Source organism: Choloepus didactylus, chromosome 27 (genome assembly GCF_015220235.1).
Source record: "Choloepus didactylus isolate mChoDid1 chromosome 27, mChoDid1.pri, whole genome shotgun sequence".
Classification (NCBI taxonomy): domain Eukaryota; kingdom Metazoa; phylum Chordata; class Mammalia; order Pilosa; family Megalonychidae; genus Choloepus; species Choloepus didactylus.
Window position 1 is genome coordinate 11752712 of NC_051333.1, and position 22198 is coordinate 11774909.

Genomic DNA, 22198 nt, shown 5'->3' on the forward strand with positions numbered 1-22198 from the left:
AAACATATTTTTCAAGAGAAAACATAGAAAATCGTCATGACTGTGGGTTAGGCAAAAAGTTCTTATTTATGACACCAAAGCATGATCCACAAAAGAAAACAACTGATAAATTGGATTTCACCAAAATTAAAAACTTTTGCTCGCTTTGCCTTTTTAAAGGTCATCAGCCTTTCAAACCAGACCTGATAACCCAGTTGGAGAGAGAAGAAAAGCTTTTCATGATGGAGAAAGAAACCCAAAGAGGTGGAAGTTCAGGTGAGTACTGTGTAGCAGTGACACAGTAGCCAGAGAGCCCCTTCTGAAATACAAGTCAGACCATGTCACTTCTCTGTTTAAAATGCTCCAGTGGCTTCCCATTTCACAAAACAGTAAACTTTAAAGTACTAAAAGTTGCTTATTAGGCCCTAAGGCATCTGTTCCTTCAACTTCCTCTAGCTTTCCTTATTCATCTACTTGTGTTTATCTTTCCTGCCTTGGTATGTTCTAGCTGGACTGCCCTATTGCTGTCATTAAGACCTGTCAATTATGCTTCTACTTCAGCTTCCTTGGCTTGCTCTTCTCTCTGCCTTGAATGAATGAATTGGTTCATAGCTGCATGGAGTTCCTTGTCTTCAGTCCTCCTCGAGTAGCTAATAGGTATAGAATAGAAAAGGGTAACCAAGGGACATTCCATAAAGTTGTTTGTTGTCTCATGAATGCCTATCCTTACTCTAATTCCTTAGGTGTCCTTGGCTGTTCATAGGTAGGTAGGCATTATTCCTAAAAGATGAGTACAGCCCCTCATCTAAATTAACCAGCAAACATCATCACAATTCCTGTTTGTCAACATTGTAATTAACCCTTCTCATGCAGCAGTTTGATGTGAGGCAGTCTTACATTGGTGACAGTTTCCTCATTCATGTTCTCAGCTCCTCATCATCCCATTCTGTCCTCTCCTTTCACTTTCCCATCCTCTAATACCTAAACAGTCTCTTGACCTAGATGTATTTTTTAACACAAATTTCTGTAATTCTTGATAAACTTTCAAAACAACCTTTTGTATTACTCAGAATGGAGAAAATGGGTGAATTGCAAAAGTAACAAATAATGAGTAGTAGGAGCTTGATAAATTCAGTCTCATTCTGTCATTATTAGAAAGTCCATTTTGATCCATAAGTCCATTTTACCACAGGGTGAAGAGCACTATATCTTCACTTTTAGACCATCAAGGAAGAGGCCTATAATCATAGAACAGTCTACATTAGAGGGAGAACATTTCTTAGAGATCAGTTAGTCTGATTCTTCCTAACCTTTGCCAGCAAGGAACCCACATCTGCAGAGGAGAGTAAACTGGCCACTCTGATGACCTGGGAACTCCCCATACATAATATTTCATTTTAGTATTAGGCTTTCACTGTTGGAAAAAAAAACCAAACCAACCAACCAAACAAACAAAAAAGGACAGTTTGCATTCTACTCCTCAAATGTTTTTTACCCATCAAGAAAGGCAAAAAACAATTATTTTGTGCCATATCATTTTGTGCAATTAGAATCTGCTGAAGTCCTTGTATTATTTACTGCTAAATACACAGATTTAGCCTGACATTTGAGTGCCTCCAGGATCTGAGCCCAACCTGGCTATCACCTTTTTCTTTAATGCAATTTTATTGAGATATATTCACACACCAAATAATCCATCTGAAGTATACAATCACAGTATCATCATATAGTTGTGCATTCATCATCACAATCAATTTTAGAACATTTTTATTATTCCAAGAGAAAAATAAAAACACCCAAAATATCCCATACCCCTTATCCACCCCCCCATTATTTATTTATTTTTTGTCTTTATTACTCATCTGCGCATACACTGGATAAAGGGAGTGTCAGTCATGAGGTTTTCACAGTCACACTGTCACAGGATATAAGCTATATAGTTATATAATCATCGTCAAAGAATCCAGTCTACACTTCCAGGTATTTTGTTCTAGCTGTTCAGTACACTAGAAACTAAAAAGGAATATCTATGTAATGCATAAGAATAATCTCCAGAATGACCTCTCAACTCTATTTGAAATCATTTAGCCATTGAAACTTTATTTTGTTTCATTTCTTTTCCTCCTTTTGGTAAAGAAGACATTCTCAATCCCACAATGCCAGGGCCAGGCTCATCCCTGGGAGTCAATGTCCCACATTGTCAGAGAGACTTACACTCCTGGGAGTCATGTCCCATGTAGGGGGTTTGGGTAGTGCGTTTATTTGCAGAGTTGGCAGGGAGGGAGAGGCCACATCTGCACAACAAAAGAGGTTCTCTGGGGGTGACTCTTAGGCATATAAGAGGGCTTAGCTTCTCTTTTGCAGGGATAAGTTTCATAAGGGCAAGCCCCAAGATTGAGGGCTTGATTTATTAAATTGGGAGTCCCTAATGCTTGTGAGAATATCAGGACTTCCTGAGGTGGAGAAGTTTAATAGTTCCACATTTTTCCCCAGTCCCTCAAGAGGACTTTGCAAACACTTTTTTATTTTCTGCCCCAAATACTCTGCAATGTTTCAGGGTATTACATTGACATATTTCTTCTTGAGTCAGTGTTGGTTGTTTATGCTTTTCTAGGAAGCTGTCCATTTTGTCTAAGTTGTCTAGTTTGTTAGCATATAGTTGCCAGCCTGGCTAAGGGTCCATTGGTTTTGTTGAATTTCTCAAAGAACCAACTCCTGGTCTTGTTGATTCTCTCTTATTGTTTTCATGTTCTCAGTTTCATTTATTTCTGCTCTAATCTTTGTTGTTTCTTTCCTTCTGTTCACCTTGGGGTTAGTTTGCTGTTCTTTCTTTAGTTCCTCCAGGTGAGCAATTAATTCCTCGATTTTTGCTCTTCTTTTTTAATATAGGCGTTTAGGGCAGTAAATTTCCTATAAGTTTTGATATGTTGTGTTCTCATTTTCATTTGCCTTGAGATATCTACTGATTTCTCTTGTAATTTCTTTCTTGACCTACTGGTTATTTAAGAGTGTGTTGCTTAGCCTCCATATATTGGTGAATTTTCCAGACTTTCACCTGTTATTGATTTCCAACTTCATACCATTATAATCTGAGAAAGTGTTTTGTATAATTTCAATCTTTTAAAATTTATTAAGCCTTGTTTTCTGACCCAGCATGTGGTCTATCCTGGAGAATGATCCATGAGCATTTGAAAAAAATGTATATCCTGCTGTTGTGGGGTGCAATGTTCTGTAAATATCTGGTAAGTCTAGTTCATTTATCATACTATTCAAAATCTCTCTTTCATTATTGATCCTCTGTCTAGATGTTCTATCCATTGATGAAAGTGGTATGCTGAAGTCACCAACTATTATTGTAGAGGTGTCTACTTCTCCCTTCATTGTTGTCAGTGTTTGCCTCATGTATTTTGGGGCACTCTGGCTTGGTGCATAATTATTTAAGATTGTTATGTCTTCTTGATGAATTGTCCCTTTTATTAATATGTAGTGTCCTTCTTTTAATTGTTTTACATTTGAAGTCTAATTTGTCTGATATTAGAATAACTACCCCTGCTCTTTTCTGGTTGTTGTTTGCATGAAATATCTTTTTCCAACCTTTTACTTTCAACTTATTTTTGTCCTTGGGTCTAAATTGAGTCTCTTGCAGACAGCATATAGATGTGTTCTGTTTTTTAATCCATTCTGCTAGTCTGTGTCTTTTGATTGGAGAGTTTAATCCATTAACATTTAATGTTATTACTGTAAAGGCACTACTTTCTTCCATCATTTTGTCTTTTGGACTTTATTATCATATATAATTTTTTTCTCTGTTTTTACCCTTACTGATAATCTTCATTTCTACTCTTCATTTCTTCATTTCTTCTGCATTTCTACTCTTCTCCAAACTTCTCTCTCCTGTTTTTTCCCAACTGCCTATAGCATTCCATACAGTATTTCTTGTAGAGCAGGTTTCTTGTTCATAAACTCGGTGTCTGTTTGTCTGAAAATATTTCAAACTCTCCCTCATTTTGATGGATGGTTTTGCCGAATATAGAATTCCTGGTTGGCAATTTTTCTCTTTCAGTATCTAAAATATATCATGCTGCTGCCTTCTCGCCTCCATAGTTTTTACTGAGAAATCCGCACATAGTCTTATTGAGCTTCCCTTGCATTTGATGGATGCTTTTCTCTTGCTCCTTTCAAAATTCTCTGTCTTCGACATTTGACAATCTGATTAGTAAGTGTCTTGGAGTAGGTCTATTCAGATCTATTCTGTTTGGGGTATGTTGCGCTTCTTGGATCTGTAATTTTATGTCTTTCATAAGAGGTGGGAAATGTTCTGTGATTATTTCCTCCATTATTCTTTCTGCCCCCTTTCCCTTCTCTTTTCCTTTGGGACACCCATAACACATATATTCATGTACTTCATGTTATTCAGTTCCCTGAGACCCTGCTCATATTTTTCCATTCTTTTCCCTATCTGTTCTTTTGTTTGTAGGATTTCAGATATTCTTATCTTCTAGTTCCCTAATCCTTTCTTCTGCCTCTTCACATCTGCTGTAGTATGTCTCCATTGTGTTTTTTTTAATTCCATTTTATTGAGATATGTTCACATACCATGCAGTCATACAAAGTGTACATTCAGTTGTTCACAGTACCATGATATAGTTGTGCGTTCATCACCAAAATTAATTTTTGAACATTTTCATTACCACACACACACGAATAATAAGAATAAAAATTAAAGTGAAAAAGAACAATTAAAGTAAAAAAGAACACTGGGTGCTCCCCCCCCCCCATTTTTCTACTCAGCCATCCATGCACTGGACAAAGGAGAGTGTGGTTCATGTGGCTTTCCCAATCACATTGTCACCCCTCATAAGCTACATTTTTATACAGTTGTCTTCAAGATTCAAGGCTTCTGGGTTGTAGTTTGATAGTTTCAGGTATTTACTGCTAGCTATTCCAGTTCATTAGAACCTAAAAAAAGTTGTCTATATTGTGTGTAAGAGCGCCCGCCAGAGTGACCTCTCGGCTCCTTTTGGAATCTCTCTGCCACTGAAGCTTATTTCATTTCCTTTCACATCCCCCTTTTGGTCAAGAAGATGTTCTCCATCCCACGATGCTAGCTCTACATTCCTCCCCAGGAGTCATATTCCACTTTGCCAGGGAGACTCACTCCCCTGGGTGTCTGATCCCACGTAGGGGGGAGGGCAGTGATTTCACCTGCCAAGTTGGCTTAGCTAGAGAGAGAGGGCTACATCTGAGCAACAAAGAGGCATTTGGGAGGAGGCTCTTAGGCACAATTATAGGGAGGCCTAGCCTCTCCGTTGCAGCAATAGTCTTGCCAAGGGCAAGTCCCGTGGTAGAGGACTCAGTCCATCAAACCACCAGTCCCCTATGTCTGTGAGCACATCAGCAACCATTGAGGTGGGGAAGCCCAACACCCCTACATTCTCCCCCAGCTCCTCAGGGGGGTGCTGCATATTTTTTTCATTGTTTTTTTTTAATTAAATCTTTTTTTTTAAAATTAACTATATCAAAAAAGAAATTTTAAAAAAACATACAATAAAAAAACATTTCAAACAAACCATAACAAGGGAGTAAGAAAAAGACAACTAATCTAAAACTGCTGTACTTCCAACATGTTCCTACTCTAACCCAAGGAAATAACCTAATATAGCAACATTTCTGTGAACTTGTTCCTACCAAACCCATCAGAAATTAAAAAACCATAGTCATTCCTGGACATTCCCAGAACATTAAATTTACCCACTATAGCTTGTCTGTTCTTATTGGGTTATCATTCCCCCTTCCTTAAATGCTCTTTATCACTAGTTCTCCTATATTCTATGTTATAAACCATTTATTTTATTTTTTTTTATTTTTTTTGTCCGTTTTATAATGCAATTTTATTGAGATAGATTCACATATCATACAGTCCATCCGAAGTATACAATCATCAATGGCTCACAGTGTCATCACCACATAGTTGTGCATACATCCCCATGATCAAATTTGGAACATTTTCATTACTCCAGAAAAGAAATAAAAATAAAAAAGAAAACCCTAATCCTCCCATACTCCTTATCCCCCCTATTACTGACCCATAGTATTGGTGTGGTACATTTGTTGCTGTTGATGAAAGTATGTTAAGTTATTACTATTAACTATAGCCCACAGTTTGCAATAGGTGCATTTTCACATATACCCCTCTATTATTAACTCTTTGTAATAGTGTTATACATTTGTTCTAGTTCATGAAAGAACTTTTTTATATTTGTACAGTTAATCGCAGACAGTCGATGGCTTCTTGCATCCATTTTTCTGCCCAAGAGGATGCACTGACTTCTTCAGAATGCTTGATCTGTGCCTTGGTAGGATTAGTTGTGGCAGAGATTTAAAACCCACAAGAGTAGCCCTCAGTCAATGAGAAACAAGAGTTGGTGAATAAACATCCAGATCCCTTGCTGCTGCATTATGTTCATAATTATTAGCCAACAGACAAGTGTTAAGTATGTTCTACTCAGTCTCCAGAGGTTCCCAACCCTCTCTCTCTCTCTTTATTGGATTTTCTTTCTTCCCACTTTACTTTTTTTTTTTTTTTTTTTGCAATTCTTCTTTTTTTATTGTAATGAAAGTAGCAATGAAAACAATACAAAAGATTGCCAATGAAAAATGGATCTCCCCCCGACCCCCAACCTCAAATTCTGGTCCCATTCAGAAGTAACCACCCTCAGCAGTTTTATTTCTGAAATTTTATATGCATATAGTATAAACAGAGAGTCTCTTCCCCCACATTCCCTCTTTTAAACATAAATGTGGATGGTAACACACGATGCTTTCTGTTTGGATACTTATTTTGTATTTTTGTTCTATTACCAATATATCTTGGAGAACTTTCCATGTGAGCACACCCAGATCTACCTTACTTTTTTCAGTGGCTGCAGAGAATTACATTATGTCGCTATACCATGATGCATTTAAATAGCTTTCCCTTGATGGATATTTATGTTGCTTCTAGATATTTGCTATTACAATTGGTTCATTTAACCACCTAGTACAAATATTTTTTGGGACTCCTGTGAGTGTTTCAGCAAGATAAATTTCTACAAGTAATTAAAAAAAAATAGGTGGTATCAAATTGCCCACCAAACTGCAGCTTTTCACCTGAGGCTGAACAAATAACTTAGGCTTGATAGTTAAATCATTTAAAATAACCAGGATTCTATTTTATATGCAAGAACATCTTTATGGCTTCAAGGCACGAAAACAGAAACCCTAAAGGAAAAGAATGATACATTATACTACATTAGAATTTACAGCTTCTGTACCACAGAAGACGTCATAAAAAGGTTAAAAAACCAGCCACACACTGAGAGAGGATATTTGCAATGCAGTCAACTGAGCTAATATTAGTACAACATCTACACATTATTAACAAAATGGCAAGCCCCCCCCTGCCCTCCCCAAATGGGCAAAGCCTAAGAACAAGCAATCCAGAGATGAAACAGGAATGACCAGTGAAAACAAGCAATAACGCTCATTCTCACAAATGAGCAGGAAAATACAAATAAAAACAAGACAGCATTTCACATCCCTCAGATTGGCAAAAAAATTTAAAATCTGGTAATACCAAGAGAAGTGCAGCAATTAGATCTATTGTAAATTATCAAGGGGAGTGTAAATTGGCACAACCACTCTGGAAGGCAATTTGGCAGCCTCTAGTAAAATCGAAGACATGCCCCACTGTGACCTGAGGAATCCTGGTACAAGGCGAAGGGAGATATATAGAAAGGGTGCATTGTTGGTGATATAGAGAGACACTGGAAACAACCAAACATCCAGCAGTAGAATGATAAATACATTGTTGTTCCCTTGGTCACATAATGGGTTCCCAAAAAGCAGTAAAACAGAAAAGACCAGAACTACCTATCATAGCACTGAGTAAAAAAGGCAAACTGCAGAATAAATGCAACATGTTTATGTGAACATTTAAAAATACTTATTAAATGATACTATAGATTGTTTATAAAACATATTCATGTAACAGAAGTTTAAAAATATGGAAAAGAAAGATTCTCACCAATCTGGGACATGGTTTTCCTGGGGATTAGGAAAGAGCTCAAAGGGAGGCTTCACCTGTAACTGTGATATTTCATTTCTTTATAAGCAAAGAAATAGTTGACCAAGATGTGGTGAAATGTTAAGATTTTTTAAATTTGACTGGTGGGTACGTGGATGTTTTTGGTTATTTTTCTATATGTTTGAGCTATTTCATAATGAAAAAAAAGATGCTGTTTAGGCTGCATGAATGATCTCAAGGTCATAAAAAGGACATGATGGGATGTCAGCAAGCTCTGCCCCATCTCTACTGTTTCAGACCCTTTTTCTCTTTGAGTCGTATTTTTTTTTTTAATTTCTGACTTTTTCAAAAAGGTTTAAACACTTGCCCTGTACAGACAATATCCCTATATGTTGATCAAGTTTTCAGAAGTTAAGGCACACACCTCAAAGGGCAAGTGCTGTATTGGAATGCTGCTCAATCAATTAGCAGAAACCTATCTACATTTTTTTTTTTTATCTTCATTTTATTGAGATATATTCACATACCACGCAGTCATACAAAACAAATCATACATTCGATTGTTCACAGTACCATTACATAGTTGTACATTCATCACCTAAATCAATCCCTGATACCTTCATTAGCACACACCCAAAAATAACAAGAATAATAATTAAAGTGAAAAAGAGCAATTGAAGTAAAAAGAACACTGGGTACCTTTGTCTGTTTGTTTCCTTCCCCTATTTTTCTACTCATCCATCCATAAACTAGACAAAGTGGAGTGTGGTCCTTATGGCTTTCCCAATCCCATTGTCACCCCTCATAAGCTACATTTTTATACAACTGTCTTCGAGATTCATGGGTTCTGGGTTGTAGTTTGATAGTTTCAGGTATCCACCACCAGCTACCCCAATTCTTTAGAACCTAAAAAGGGTTGTCTAAAGTGTGCGTAAGAGTGCCCACCAGAGTGACCTCTCGGCTCCTTTTGGAATCTCTCTGCCGCTGAAGCTTATTTCATTTCCTTTCACATCCCCCTTTTGGTCAAGAAGATGTTCTCCGTCCCACGATGCCAGGTCTGCATTCATCCCCGGGAGTCATATTCCACGTTGCCAGGGAGATTCACTCCCCTGGGTGTCAGATCCTGTAGGGGGGAGGGCAGTGATTTCACCTTTCAAGTTGGCTTAGGTAGAGAGAGAGGGCCACATCTGAGCAACAAAGAGGCATTCGGGAGGGGGCTCTTAGGCACAATTATAGGGAGGACTAGCCTCTCCTTTGCAGCAACCGTCTTCCCAAGGGTAAAACCTATGGTAGAGGGCTCAACCCATCAAACCACCAGTCCCCTATGTCTGTGAGCACATCAGCAACCATCGAGGAGGGGTAGGCCAATACCCCTGCATTCTCCACAGGCTCCTCAAGGGGGCACTACGTATTTTTTTCCTTGTTTTTTTTTTTTTTTTTTTTTTTTTTACTTTCCCTTCTTTCTTAAATCAACTGTATGAAAAAAAAATTTAAAAAAAAACAAAAAAACACACACAAAAAAAAACGTACAATAAAAGAACATTTCAAAGAGACCATAACAAGGGAGTAAGAAAAAGACAACCAACCTAAGATAACTGCTTAACTTCCAACCTGTTCCTACTTTACCCCAAGAAAGTTACCTAATATAGCAACATTTCTGTGAACTTGTTCCTACTATATCCATCAGAAATTAACAGACCATACTCATTCCTGGGCATACACAGAACGTTAAATAGCTTATCTATTCTTCTTGGATTATTGTTTCCCCTTCCTTAATTGCTCTCTATTGCTAGTTCCCCTACATTCTACATTATAAACCATTTGTTTTACATTTTTCAAAGTTCACGTTAGTGGTAGCATATAATATTTCTCTTTTTGTGCCTGGCTTATTTCACTCAGCATTATGTCTTCAAGGTTCATCCATGTTGTCATATGTTTCACGACATCGTTCCTTCTTACTGCCATGTAGTATTCCATCGTGTGTATATACCACATTTTATTTATCCACTCATCTGTTGAAGGACATTTGGGTTGTTTCCATCTCTTGGCAATTGTGAATAATGCTGCTATGAACATTGGCGTGCAGATATCTGTTTGTGTCACTGCTTTCCGATCTTCCGGGTATATACCGAGAAGTGCAATCACTGGATCGAATGGTAACTCTGTATCTAGTTTTCTAAGGAACTGCCAGACTGACTTCCAGAGTGGCTGAACCATTATACAGTCCCACCAACAGTGAATAAGAGTTCCAATTTCTCCACATCCCCTCCAGCATTTGTAGTTTCCTGTTTGTTTAATGGCAGCCATTCTAATCGGTGTTAGATGGTATCTCATTGTGGTCTTAATTTGCGTCTCTCTAATAGCTAGTGAAGCTGAACATTTTTTCATGTGTTTCTTGGCCATTTGTATTTCCTCTTCAGAGAACTGTCTTTTCATATCTTTTGCCCATTTTATAATTGGGCTGTCTGTACTACTGTCATTGAGTTGTAGGATTTCTTTATATATGCAAGATATCAGTCTTTTGTCAGATAGATGGTTTCCAAAAATTTTTTCCCATTGAGTTGGCTACCTCTTTACCTTTTTGAGAAATTCCTTTGAGGTGCAGAAACTTCTAAGCTTGAGGAGTTCCCATTTATCTATTTTCTCTTTTGTTGCTTGTGCTTTGGGTGTAAAGTCTAGGAAGTGGCCGCCTAATACAAGGTCTTGAAGATGTTTTCCTACATTATCTTCTAGGAGTTTTATGGTACTTTCTTTTATATTGAGATCTTTGGTCCATTTTGAGTTAATTTTTGTGTAGGGGGTGAGGTAGGGGTCCTCTTTCATTCTTTTGGATATGGATATCCAACTCTCCCAGCCCCATTTGTTGAAAAGACCATTATGACTCAGTTCAGTGACTTTGGGGGCCTTATCAAAGATCAGTCGGCCATAGATCTGAGGGTCTATCTCCGAATTCTCAATTCGATTCCATTGATCTATATGTCTATCTTTGTGCCAGTACCATGCTGTTTTGGCAACTGTGGCTTTATAATAAGCTTCAAAGTCAGGGAGTGTAAGTCCTCCCACTTCATTTTTCTTTTTTAGAGTGTCTTTAGCAATTCGAGGCATCTTCCCTTTCCAAATAAATTTGATAACTAGCTTTTCCAAGTCTGCAAAGTAGGTTGTTGGAATTTTGATTGGGATTGCATTGAATCTGTAGATGAGTTTGGGTAGAATTGACATCTTAATGACATTTAGCCTTCCTATCCATGAACATGGAATATTTTTCCATCTTTTAAGGTCCCCTTCTATTTCTTTTAGTAGAGTTATGGTCTTTTACATCTTTGGTTAAGTTTATTCCTAGGTACTTGATTTTTTTAGTTGCTATTGAAAATGGTATCTTTTTCTTGAGTGTCTCTTCAGTTTGTTCATTTCTAGCAAATAGAAACATTACTGACTTATGTGCATTAATCTTGTATCCCGCTACTTTGCTAAATTTGTTTATTAGCTCTGGTAGCTGTATCGTCGATTTCTCAGGGTTTTCTAGATATAAGATCATATCATCTGCAAACAATGACAGTTTTACTTCTTCTTTTCCAATTTGGATGCCTTTTATTTCTTTGTCTTGCCGGATTGCCCTGGCTAGCACTTCCAGCACAATGTTGAATAACAGTGGTGACAGCGGGCATCCTTGTCTTGTTCCTGATCTTAGAGGGAAGGCTTTCAGTCTCTCATCATTGAGTACTATGCTGGCTGTGGGTTTTTCATATATGCTCTTTATCATATTGAGGAAGTTTCCTTCAATTCCTACCTTTTGAAGTGTTTTTATCAAAAACGGATGGTGGATTTTGTCAAATGCTTTTTCAGCATCTATTGAGATGATCATTTGATTTTTCTCTTTTGATTTGTTAATGTGTTGCAATACATTGATGGATTTTCTTATGTTGAACCATCCTTGCATGCCTGGAACAAATCCCACTTGGTCATGGTGTATGATTTTCTTAATGTGTCTTTGGATTTGATTTGCAAATATTTTGTTGAGAATTTTTGCATCTATATTCATTAGGGAGATTAGCCTGTAGTTTTCCTTTTTTTTTTGTAGCATCTTTGCCTGGTTTTGGTATTAGATTGATGTTAGCTTCATAAAATGAGTTGGGTAGTGTTCCATTTTCTTCAATGTTTTGAAAGAATTTAAGTAAGATTGGTGTCAGTTCTTTTTGGAAAGTTTGGTAAAATTCCCCTGTGAAGCCATCTGGCCCTGGGCATTTATTTGTGAGAAGTTTTTAGACGACTGATTGGATCTCTTTGCTTGTGATTGGTTGGTTGAGGTCTTCTGCTTCTTCTCTGGTCAGTCTAGGTTGTTCATATGTTTCCAGGAAATTGTCCATTTCCTCTACATTATCCAGTTTGTTGGCATACAGTTGTTCATAGTATCCTCTTACAATTTTTTTTATTTCTTTGGAATCTGCAGTAATGTCACCTTTCTCATTCATTATTTTGTTTATATGGGTCTTTCCTCCTTTAGATTTTGTCAGTCTAGCTAGGGGCTTGTCGATCTTGTTGATCTTCTCAAAGAACCAACTTTTGGTGTTATTTATTCTCTCTATTTTTTTGTTCTCTATGTTATTCATTTCTGCTTTAATCCATGTTATTTCTTTTCTTCTACTTGGTTTAGGATTGGTTTGCTGTTCATTTTCTAGCTTCTTCAGTTGCTCCATTAGTTCTTCTATTTTAGCTCTGTCTTCCTGTTTAATGTATGTGCTTAGAGCTATAAATTTCCCCCTCAGTACCACTTTTGCTGCATCCCATAGGTTTTGATATGTTGTGTTCTCATTTTCATTCGTCTCTATATATTTAGCAATTTTTGTTGCTGTTTCTTCTTTAACCCACTGATTGTTTAGAAGTGTGTTGCTTAACCTCCAGGTATTTGTGAATTTTCGAAGTCTCTGATGGTTATTGACTTCTAATTGTATTCCACTGTGGTCAGAGAATGTGCTTTGAATAATTTCATTTTTTAAAAAATTCATTGAGGCTTGTTTTATGTCCCAGCATATGATCTACTGTGGAGAAAGTTCCATGAACACTAGAGAAGAATGTGTATCTTGGTGATTTGGGATGTAATGTTCTATATATGTCTGTTAAATCCAATTCATTTATCCAATTGTTTCGGTTTTCAGTTTCCTCACTGGTCTTCTGTCTGGTTGATCTCTCTATAGGAGAGAGTGCTGTGTTGAAGTCTCCCACAGTTATTCTGGAAACATCCATTGCTTCCTTTAGTTTTGCCAGTGTTTGTCTCATGTATTTTGTGGCACCTTGATTAGGTGCATAAACATTTTTGATTGTTATTTCTTCTTTTGAATTGCCCCTTTTATTAGTATGTAGTGGCCTGCTTTGTCTCTCATAGCATTCTTGCATTTAAAGTCTATTTCATCTGAGATTAATATTGCTACTCCTGCTTTCTTTTGGCTGTAGCTTGCATGAAATATTTTTTTCCATCCTTTCACTTTCAATTTCTTTGTGTCCCTGTGTCTAAGATGAGTCTCTTGTATGCAACATATTGATGGTTCATGTTTTTGATCCATCCTGCCAATCTATATCTTTTGATTGGGGAGTTTAATCCATTTAAATCCAATGTTATTACTGTGAAGGCATTTCTTGAATCAGCCATCTTATCCTTTGGTTTATGTTTGTCATATATATTTTTTCCCTCTCTCTCTTAATGTCCTTTAACATACCCATACTGAATCTCTTTAGTACTGAATCTTTCTCCATATCTTTCTCTCCTTTCTTTGTTTCTCTGTTGGTAGGGCTCCCTTTAGTATCTCAAGTAGGGCAGGTCTCTTGTTAGCAAATTCTCTCAGCATTTGTTTGTCTGTGAAAAATTTAAGCTCTCCCTCAAAATTGAAGGATAGCTTTGCTGGGTAAAGAATTTTTGGTTGGTAATTTTTCTGTTTTAGAATTTTAAATGTGTCATGCCACTGCCTTCTCGCCTCCATGGTGGTTGCTGAGTAGTCACTACTTAGTCTTATGCTGTTTCCTTTGTAAACAGCTTGCTTTTCTCTTGCTGCTTTCAGAACTTACTCCTTCTCTTCAGTATTAGACAATCTGATCAAAATTTGTCTTGGAGTGGGTTTATTTGGATTTATTCTATTTGGAGTTCACTGGGCATTTATGATTTGTGTATTTATGGTGTTTAGAAGATTTGGGAAGTTTTCCCCAACAATTTCTTTGAATACTCTTCCTAGACCTTTACCCTTCTCTTCCCCTTCTGGAACACTAATGAATCTTATATTTGGACGTTTCATATTATCTATCATATCCCTGCCATCCATTTTGATTTTTTCAATTTTTTTCCCCATTCTTTCTTTTGTTCTTTCATTTTCCATTCTGTTGTCCTCTAGGTCACTGATTCACTGTTCATCTTCCTCTAGTCTTCTACTATGAGTATCCAGAATCTTTTTAATTTGGTCAACAGTTTCTTTTATTTCCATAAGATCATCTGTTTTTTTTATTTAGTCTTCCAATTTCTTCTTTATGCTCTTCTAGGGTCTTCTTCATGTCCTTTATATCCTGTGCCATGCTCTCATTGTTTGTCTTTAGTTCTTTGATTAATTGCTTCAAGTTCTGTGTCTCCTCTGATCTTTTGATTTAGGTGTTTGAGTTTGGGTTATCCATATTGTCTGGTTTTTTCATATGCTTTAAATTTTTCTGTTGTTTTTGGCCTCTTGGCATTTGCTTACCTTGATAGGGTTCTTTTAGGATATGCAGACTGATGCAAATACTTATCTCTAATTTGTCAAATCTATGGCTTGGTGACGTACACTTTCTCTAACCAGCAGGTGGTATCCGCGAGCCACCTGTTCCGTTCAAGCCAGTTCTCCCCAACTTTATCTTTGTGGTGAGTCGGGGTGTGAGTCTTGTGGGGTCCAGTTAGTGCACGAAGTTTGCGTGTGTAATTAGAGTTGCCCGCCCCGAATGTGGGGCGTGTGTCTGAGTGGTTAGGAAGGGGTGCAGCTTTAATAATCAGATCTCCCAGGTGTTCCTGGAGATTTAAAGCTGTTGCAATAATCTAATCCTTCAGTTTAGTCTTGCCACAGTTTGTCTCTGCCACTGACCCAGAAGTCCTTGGTATTGGCGTATGGTCCCTGGGACTTGCAAGTGGGTCCCTCTTTCAGGCCATGCCCTCCTAGGTCCTCTGCTGAGGGAAGAGAGTGCTACATCACAGGTGAGCGCCATCCCCCAAGGCAAGTTCTGGGCCGCAGGGCTGTGTAGGGGCGTTCCCAGCCTGCTGAAAGGATGGCTGAATGGGGCGTGTTAATATCCGCCTTTACACACAGCTCCACCTTCCCAGCTTTGGGACAATTAGCTGCCGGTGCAGAAAAGTCCATGCCTGATATGGTGTTGTGTGCATATGTTGTTGGAAACACTTCCCATCAGACTGGGTTGTTTGTGGCACCTCTGGGCTATGTCACTGGCGCTGGGCAGGAGCATTCCCAGACCACCAGGAAGAAGGCTGTAAGGGGATGCCCCCCTTTTCTTGGGAAGTTGTGGTGGTTAGCAAATTTTCACATCCACTGGACTTATTGCTTTGTCTCTCAGAGCTATCTTAGCTCTGCTCTTGCCTGGGCCCAAATTGCAAGTCTATGAGGCTTTCTGTAATAGGCTTCTTAGAGTAATTGTTTTAGAAAAAGATTTAAAAAAAAGAAGAAAAAGGAAAAGAAGGGCCCTTGATTCAGATCTAATGGGCTATTGACATGCTAAGAGACAAGGAGATTAGGGCCATTAAGGAACAATCAAGGGAGCAGAGAAACCGGCTCTTCAGACAAGGAACCTCGCCCTCAGATTTGCATATGAGCCTGATTCTGTTTGAGCTGTGCCCTTCTCCATTTTATGTTCACCAGAACTCCAAAAAGTCTCTGTTTTTATTTTGGGGTGTTTTTGTTTTGTTTTGTTTTGTTTGCTGTTTTTGCTAGCCCTATCTCTTCTCTGCTGGGCTGACTGCTCCCAGATTCTCCAGTGTCTGGTCTCAGTCTATCTATTTTTGGAGTTTGGATCAGCAGTCTGAGTTTCACTAAGAGCTGCAGCTGCAGTTCTCCCTCCTCGTTCCCAGCACCGACAGCCCCTCCTCCTATGGGACTGAGCCTGGCAGGGAGGGGCACGGGTCCCCTGGCCGTGAGAACTTACAGATTTTGTTGATCTCAGCTGTTCCCTGTGTTTGTGAGTGTTGTATGAAGTACGCCCAAAGTCAGATTGCTCTGTGGTGTCTGGTCCATGCAGTTCCTGGCTTTCTACCTACTGCCCTGGAGGAGTAACTAAAACCTACACCTCACCTCTCTGCCATCTTGCCCAGGATCTCCATTGTGTTTTTCATCTCTTCTATTGTGCCTTTCATTCCCATAAGTTCTGCCATCTGTGTTTTCAAGCTTTCAAGTTCTTCTGTATGACCACCCAGTGTCTTCTTTATATCCTTCTTCTCTTCTGCCATATTTTCCTTCACCTCATTGATTTGATTTAGAAGATTTGTTTTAACATCTTTAATTAGTTGTTTCGACTCCGGTATCTCATTTGAAGTGTTAATTTCTTCTTTTGACTGGTCCATATTTTCGTACTTCTTACTATGACTCATGATTTTTTTAAATTCAATTTTATTGAGATTTATTCACATACCATACAGTCATCCAAAGTGTACAATCAGTTGTTCACAGTACCATCATATAGTTGTGCATTCATCACCCCAATCTATTTTTTGAACCTCTTCCTTGTACCAGAAAAAGTGAAAATAAAAAAAAAAGTAAAAAAGAACACCCAAATCATCCCCCTCACCCTATTTTTCATTTAGTTTTTTTGTCCTCTATTTTCTACTCATTCATCCATACACTGGCTAAAGGGAATGTGATCCACAAGGTTTCACAATCACACTGTCACCCCTTGTAAGCTACATTGCTGTACAATTGTCTTTAAGAGTCAAGACTACTGGGTTGCATTTTGATAGTTTAATGCTATTCTAGAGCATTAAAACCTAAAAAGTGTTATCTATATAGTGCATAAGAATGACCACCAGGGTGACCTCTCGACTCCATTTGGAATCTCTCAGCCAGTGAAACTTTATTTCATTTCATTTTGCCCCCTTTTGTTCAAGAAAATGTTCTCAGTCCCACAATGTTGGGTCCAGATTCATCCCTGGGAGTCATATCCCTTGTTGCCAGGGAGATTTACACCCCTGGGAGTATGACTCATGATTTTTTGCTGTTGTCTAGGCATCTGATTTCCTTGATTAGTTTATTCTGGAGGTTGTTTTCTCTCTTTTGCCTAGGGTTTTCTTGTTGGTTGGCTTTGTTCTCTATCTGTTCTTTGACATTCGGGTTCAACATATTCTAGACCTCTAGCATAACTTCTGTTGAACTGATCAGGATTTCTCAGTTCTTGTTTTTCTGGTTCTTGCCCTTCCTATATGGAAATTATTTTGAGGAGAGTCTTCTCAGATAGGATTGTCCCCAGTCAGATTTTCCCAGACAAGATAGGCTCAGGACCCAGGAAGGGAGTGTAATCAGTATCAAGATTCCCTGGGGATGAGACCCAACAGGGTGCTAGTCTTCCTGTGAAGTCTCTTAATTCTATGCTTTTCCTTACCTTCCTAGCAGATGGTGCTTGTCAATCCGCTGATCCCCACCTGCATAAAGGGGTGTGGTGCCTTTAATTCTCAGGAGACCCTGTTCCTGCCAGGGGCAGGTTGAGACAGAAGCTGAGGCAAAAGGCAGGCCCAGACTGTTTCTGTTTTCCAGCCCCTGGGGTCTGAATTCTCTGAATAAGAGCCACTACTTGTGCTAGGCCCTTCCCCCCCTTTTCTTGTGGAAGGTAAACTCTTTAGGGAATTATCTCCTTCATCCTTGTAGTTACTTTATCTCTCAGATGTACCTTAACTCTGCCCTTGCCTGGGACAGTGCTGAAACCTGAGACTGCCTACAGCTTTCTTTAATGGCTGCTAAAATGTTAGGGAAAAAAAAAAAAGAAATGGAGAAAAAAGTCCTTTTCAGAGCCAATCCCCAGGGTTTGCCAATCAGGAGCCAGAGTTGGTACCTGGCTTTATGTGCCCCTTTTCTTGGGGCACAGCCCTTTTTCAATATTCTGAGCTCGGCCAACTCCAAAAACTTTTGTTTTTTTTTCTGTTGTTGTTGTTGTTTTGTTTGTTTGTGTTTTGTCCACTCCACCTCTTCTCTGCTGGGGAGAGACCTCTCGGTTCCTTTCATGCTTGCTCCAGGTTTATCTGTGCTCAGAGCTTGTATTCAGCAGTCTGAATTTGTTAATTAATTCCGCAGTTGGAGCTTGGTTGAGCTACCTTCCCTTGCTCCTAGTAGAGACTGCTTCTTTTTCCCACTGGAGAGAAACTCTGAGACAGACAGCCATGCCAGTAGGGAAGGGGCGCCAATCTCCACAGATTGGGAGACTGAGTTACAGTTCTGCCCTATAGTCTTGGCCCTTTCACCCGTGGTGTACGATGTGTGTCTGGTCACAGAAGTCCCACAAACAGTTGTTCCAGACAGTTCCTGGCTATTTACTAGCTTCCCTAGAGGATGAACTAAATTCCACACCCCCCTACACTGCCATCTTGCCCCGCCTACTAGATATAGTTTTGAAGTAGAATTTTCTAATTGGACATTTCCGTGAATCCATACATTTTGGTGATGTTTCTTGAATCCCGAAGACTGACATCAAAATCCATTGTCACAACTGGGTAGATAAGGATGGTTTTTTTTGGGGGGGATAAAAAAGGAAATAGAAAGTTTAAAAGCGAATTATTCATTTCTGTAATTTTTAATGCATTTTTTATTGTGAACTTTAATTTGTATACGTAACAATGATAACTTTCAAAGTATGATTTAACAAGTAGTTAGAGAGCAAATTTCAAAAAATGTTATGTGTTACATTTCTACAGTTTCAGTTCTTTCCTTATTGTGAAATACAGGATATATAAAGAAAGGTGCTGACTTTCAAAGTACAATTCAACGAATAGCTATAGAGCAAATTTCAAACAATGTTATAGGTTACTCTTCTACCATTTCAGTTATTTCCTTCTAGCTATTCTAATAACCTAGCATTATATATATATATTTATATAAAGTTTATATTTAAATATATACATAAAGTTTCAGTATTCGTAATCTTTTATTAAATCCTGTCTTGTCTGTTTCTACCCCTTCGTCTCGTCTAATCACTTTCTTGATCTTTAGGAGTGTCTAGGCTCACTTCTATAACTTTTTTGTTTCTCAGTGAATACTGAGTCATACAGGCTGCAGTACAACCTTTAGAGCAGGGGTTGGCAAACATTTTCTCTAAAGGTCCAGATAATAAATATTTTAGGTTTTGTGGGATATATATATATATATATATATATATGTCACATATTCTCCTTTGTTTTGTCTTGTGCCATTTTAAATATTTAAAAACCATCCTTAGCTTCTGGGATGTATAAAAACAAGCCAAGGTCCGTGATATGCTAATACCTGCCTGATAGCAATAGGAACATAATGTCGTCTAAGATATCTTTTTACTTAATATTTTTACGTATACTAATATGTTTATATACTTTATATTATATTAAAGCAAAAGTGTGACAATATACATATATATTTGCAAATCTCTTTAATGTCTGGCTTAATAGAAGATAGCTGGGTGCTCATATATGCTTCCACATTCAATCTGTTGCCATATCATGTGGCCTCTGGGAAACTCCACTCTGGGAAGCCTGATAGTGTTTTCAGAGATTTTTCATTAAAATGTTGAAATACTACTTCACATTTTTCAGAAGACTCCATTCTGGCAAAACCTACACCTCTGCTGACTCCATTAGCGTCTCTTAGTATTCTTGTGGAAATGATATGTCCAAAGGGTTTCAAAAAATTCACAGAAATAGGGAGATTTGAGATGTGTAGTTTGTCGGGTCTTGCTCTTGTTGCTGGGAATGTTAGAAATGCCTCTTATTTTTAATAGACTAATTTTTCTCCTTCAGTGTTACCTTGGGGAAATCTCTCCCAGTGTAAGATTATAATAATGTTTTGACATGGGTGCATACTATTCCAGTGTGTGGATATAGCCATGCATCATTTTGCCATTTCCCAACTGATGAGCATTAGCTTGTTTTTTCCCTTGTGCTTATTGATATAGACAGTACTGTAATAAGAACCCCAATCCAATTGTCCTTAGGTACTGGTGATTGTATTTCTGTGGAATAACTTATCTGGTGACTCAGATTCAGAGAAATAAAACACACCTGATTAAGCTTTAACTTTGGCGTTGTGACCAAAATATAAACATCGTTATTTCCCATTGATTTCCTGCCTGCAGCCTATGGGAGCTGCCTTGATTCACTCAGGCAAGGAAACATTTTTAAAATGAGGATTCTTTAAACTACTCTCTTGGCAAGTCTTCTGTAGAAGAAACCTCTCCCGTTTCCTTTCCCTTGACACTAGGAAAGAGATGTCAAAAAATAATGGCTTCCGAGTTATCCATTCCCTTTCAAGATTTTCCAAATTGCAGCCCATCCATCTCTTCCAAAGTCAGCATCCACATCACAGGTCCCCTCCCCCCATTCCCATGCCAGGCAAGGAAGATTCAGCGTGAGAGAAGCAAAAATTATAAGGAGTGGTGCCTTTCTTTCTTCTCAGCCCCTAATCAAAAATAGGGTATGTATTTCTTCATTTTCATTCCCTACAAGTTAGCTATTAAATAAACAACTATTATTTTAGTTTTAGACAATTTTCAAACCTTCATTCTATTTAACTGTATAATTTTCACCTAGTGAACATGATAGCCTGAAAAATGAGGATGTTGTACTCTCATGGTTCATAACATTCTGAGAGAGAGAGAGAATGTATTTCAAGTGGTAATTTGTTCCTTATATTTTGAACCTAGAGTTCATGGAGGCATGAAACCATGAGGTACACACGTACTTGTTAACATTTTCCTGCATTTCCACATTTGAGTTTTCCATTTGAGCCTTTTCATTGTTTGATTAAGGACTTTACACCTTCCTTAATTATGAAGACCAGTGGTTTTCACACTTTTCTATCCATGACCTTCAGTATGTAATAAAACCCAGAAAAGATCTATATATATGTGTACATATGAACTAGCATTTCATGTAGCAATACCCCTAAATGCAATGCACCTCTGATATTTTCTATCTTATTTTTTTTAATTGTATGTCACAATGTGCTAAATTGATTTCAGGCCTCATTAATGGTTCTGCACCATTAGTGTTCTCCAGCTGTTACAGGCCATAAGTTCCAGTTTTTCTACATCTGACAATATCCTGAAATATTTTTTTTCAAAAGTACAACATTCTCTGCCAGCCAGTGAATTTTGTCTCCTATTTGGAACATGATAGGAAAAGTCACTTTACTCGGAGTAAAAGTAAAACACATGATTTGGAATCCATGTTTACATAAATTCAGCTAGTTAATCCACAAAAGCAAAGAAAGGTCTGTTTCATGGAATTGATTAGTTAATTCTATCGTAAGTACAGACTCAGCAATCTGTTAGAGCCATCGGCAGCCATTTTTATGATGAGGCATGACAGCCCCCAATAGCTCTCAAAGATGATCCTTCACCAACATCCCTTCTTAACCCTTCATCCCCTGAAACTGTTGGTTGCTGCTGATGGAAAGAGAAGTTTCTGGTCCATAAGGCCATGCTGGCGTCTCTACCCTGAGGAAAACATTATATCATCTCTACTTATACCAAAATCGTCCCCTTCATTAACCAGGAGAGCCTTTCTTTTAGTAATCTCAATCTTTCACATAATAAGGTGCCCCCTGCAAATTATCTTGCTTTCTCTTGTTTCCTTTTGGTAATTTGCTGGTTCCAGCTAGATATCTGAATCCACATAAATTTTTCAAGAAAGTATTTGGCAATTTCTATTTTCACCAGAGGAAGAGACTAGATAGCAGCAGCTCTCTACCTCAGAGAGCAATATCCTGCATGAATTCACGGAGAGGAAATACTACCTCTCCCCAGGGATGCACACTCATGTTCGTATTAGAAAATCCTTGTAGCCCAAGTTTTCTTTTTGAAGGAGCTCTAGCCATATCTAAGTTCCCCTTTTCAGGTTGTATTCCTTTCTGCTGTCCAAACACTTAGAAAGACTGGAGACAGAATAACAAACTCTGAGGCAGATGACAG

General features: G+C 38.2%; 1 protein-coding gene across 1 annotated transcript in view; it reads left to right on the plus strand.

Moving 5' to 3' along the window:
• The window catches only part of ZNF112 (zinc finger protein 112), a 64822-nt gene that overhangs the window by 38327 nt on the left and 4297 nt on the right, over positions 1–22198 (plus strand). The window contains exon 4 of the mRNA XM_037819372.1: positions 160–255. Within this exon, the coding sequence (XP_037675300.1) occupies positions 160–255 (96 nt within the window). The remainder of the gene's footprint in view (positions 1–159; positions 256–22198) is intronic.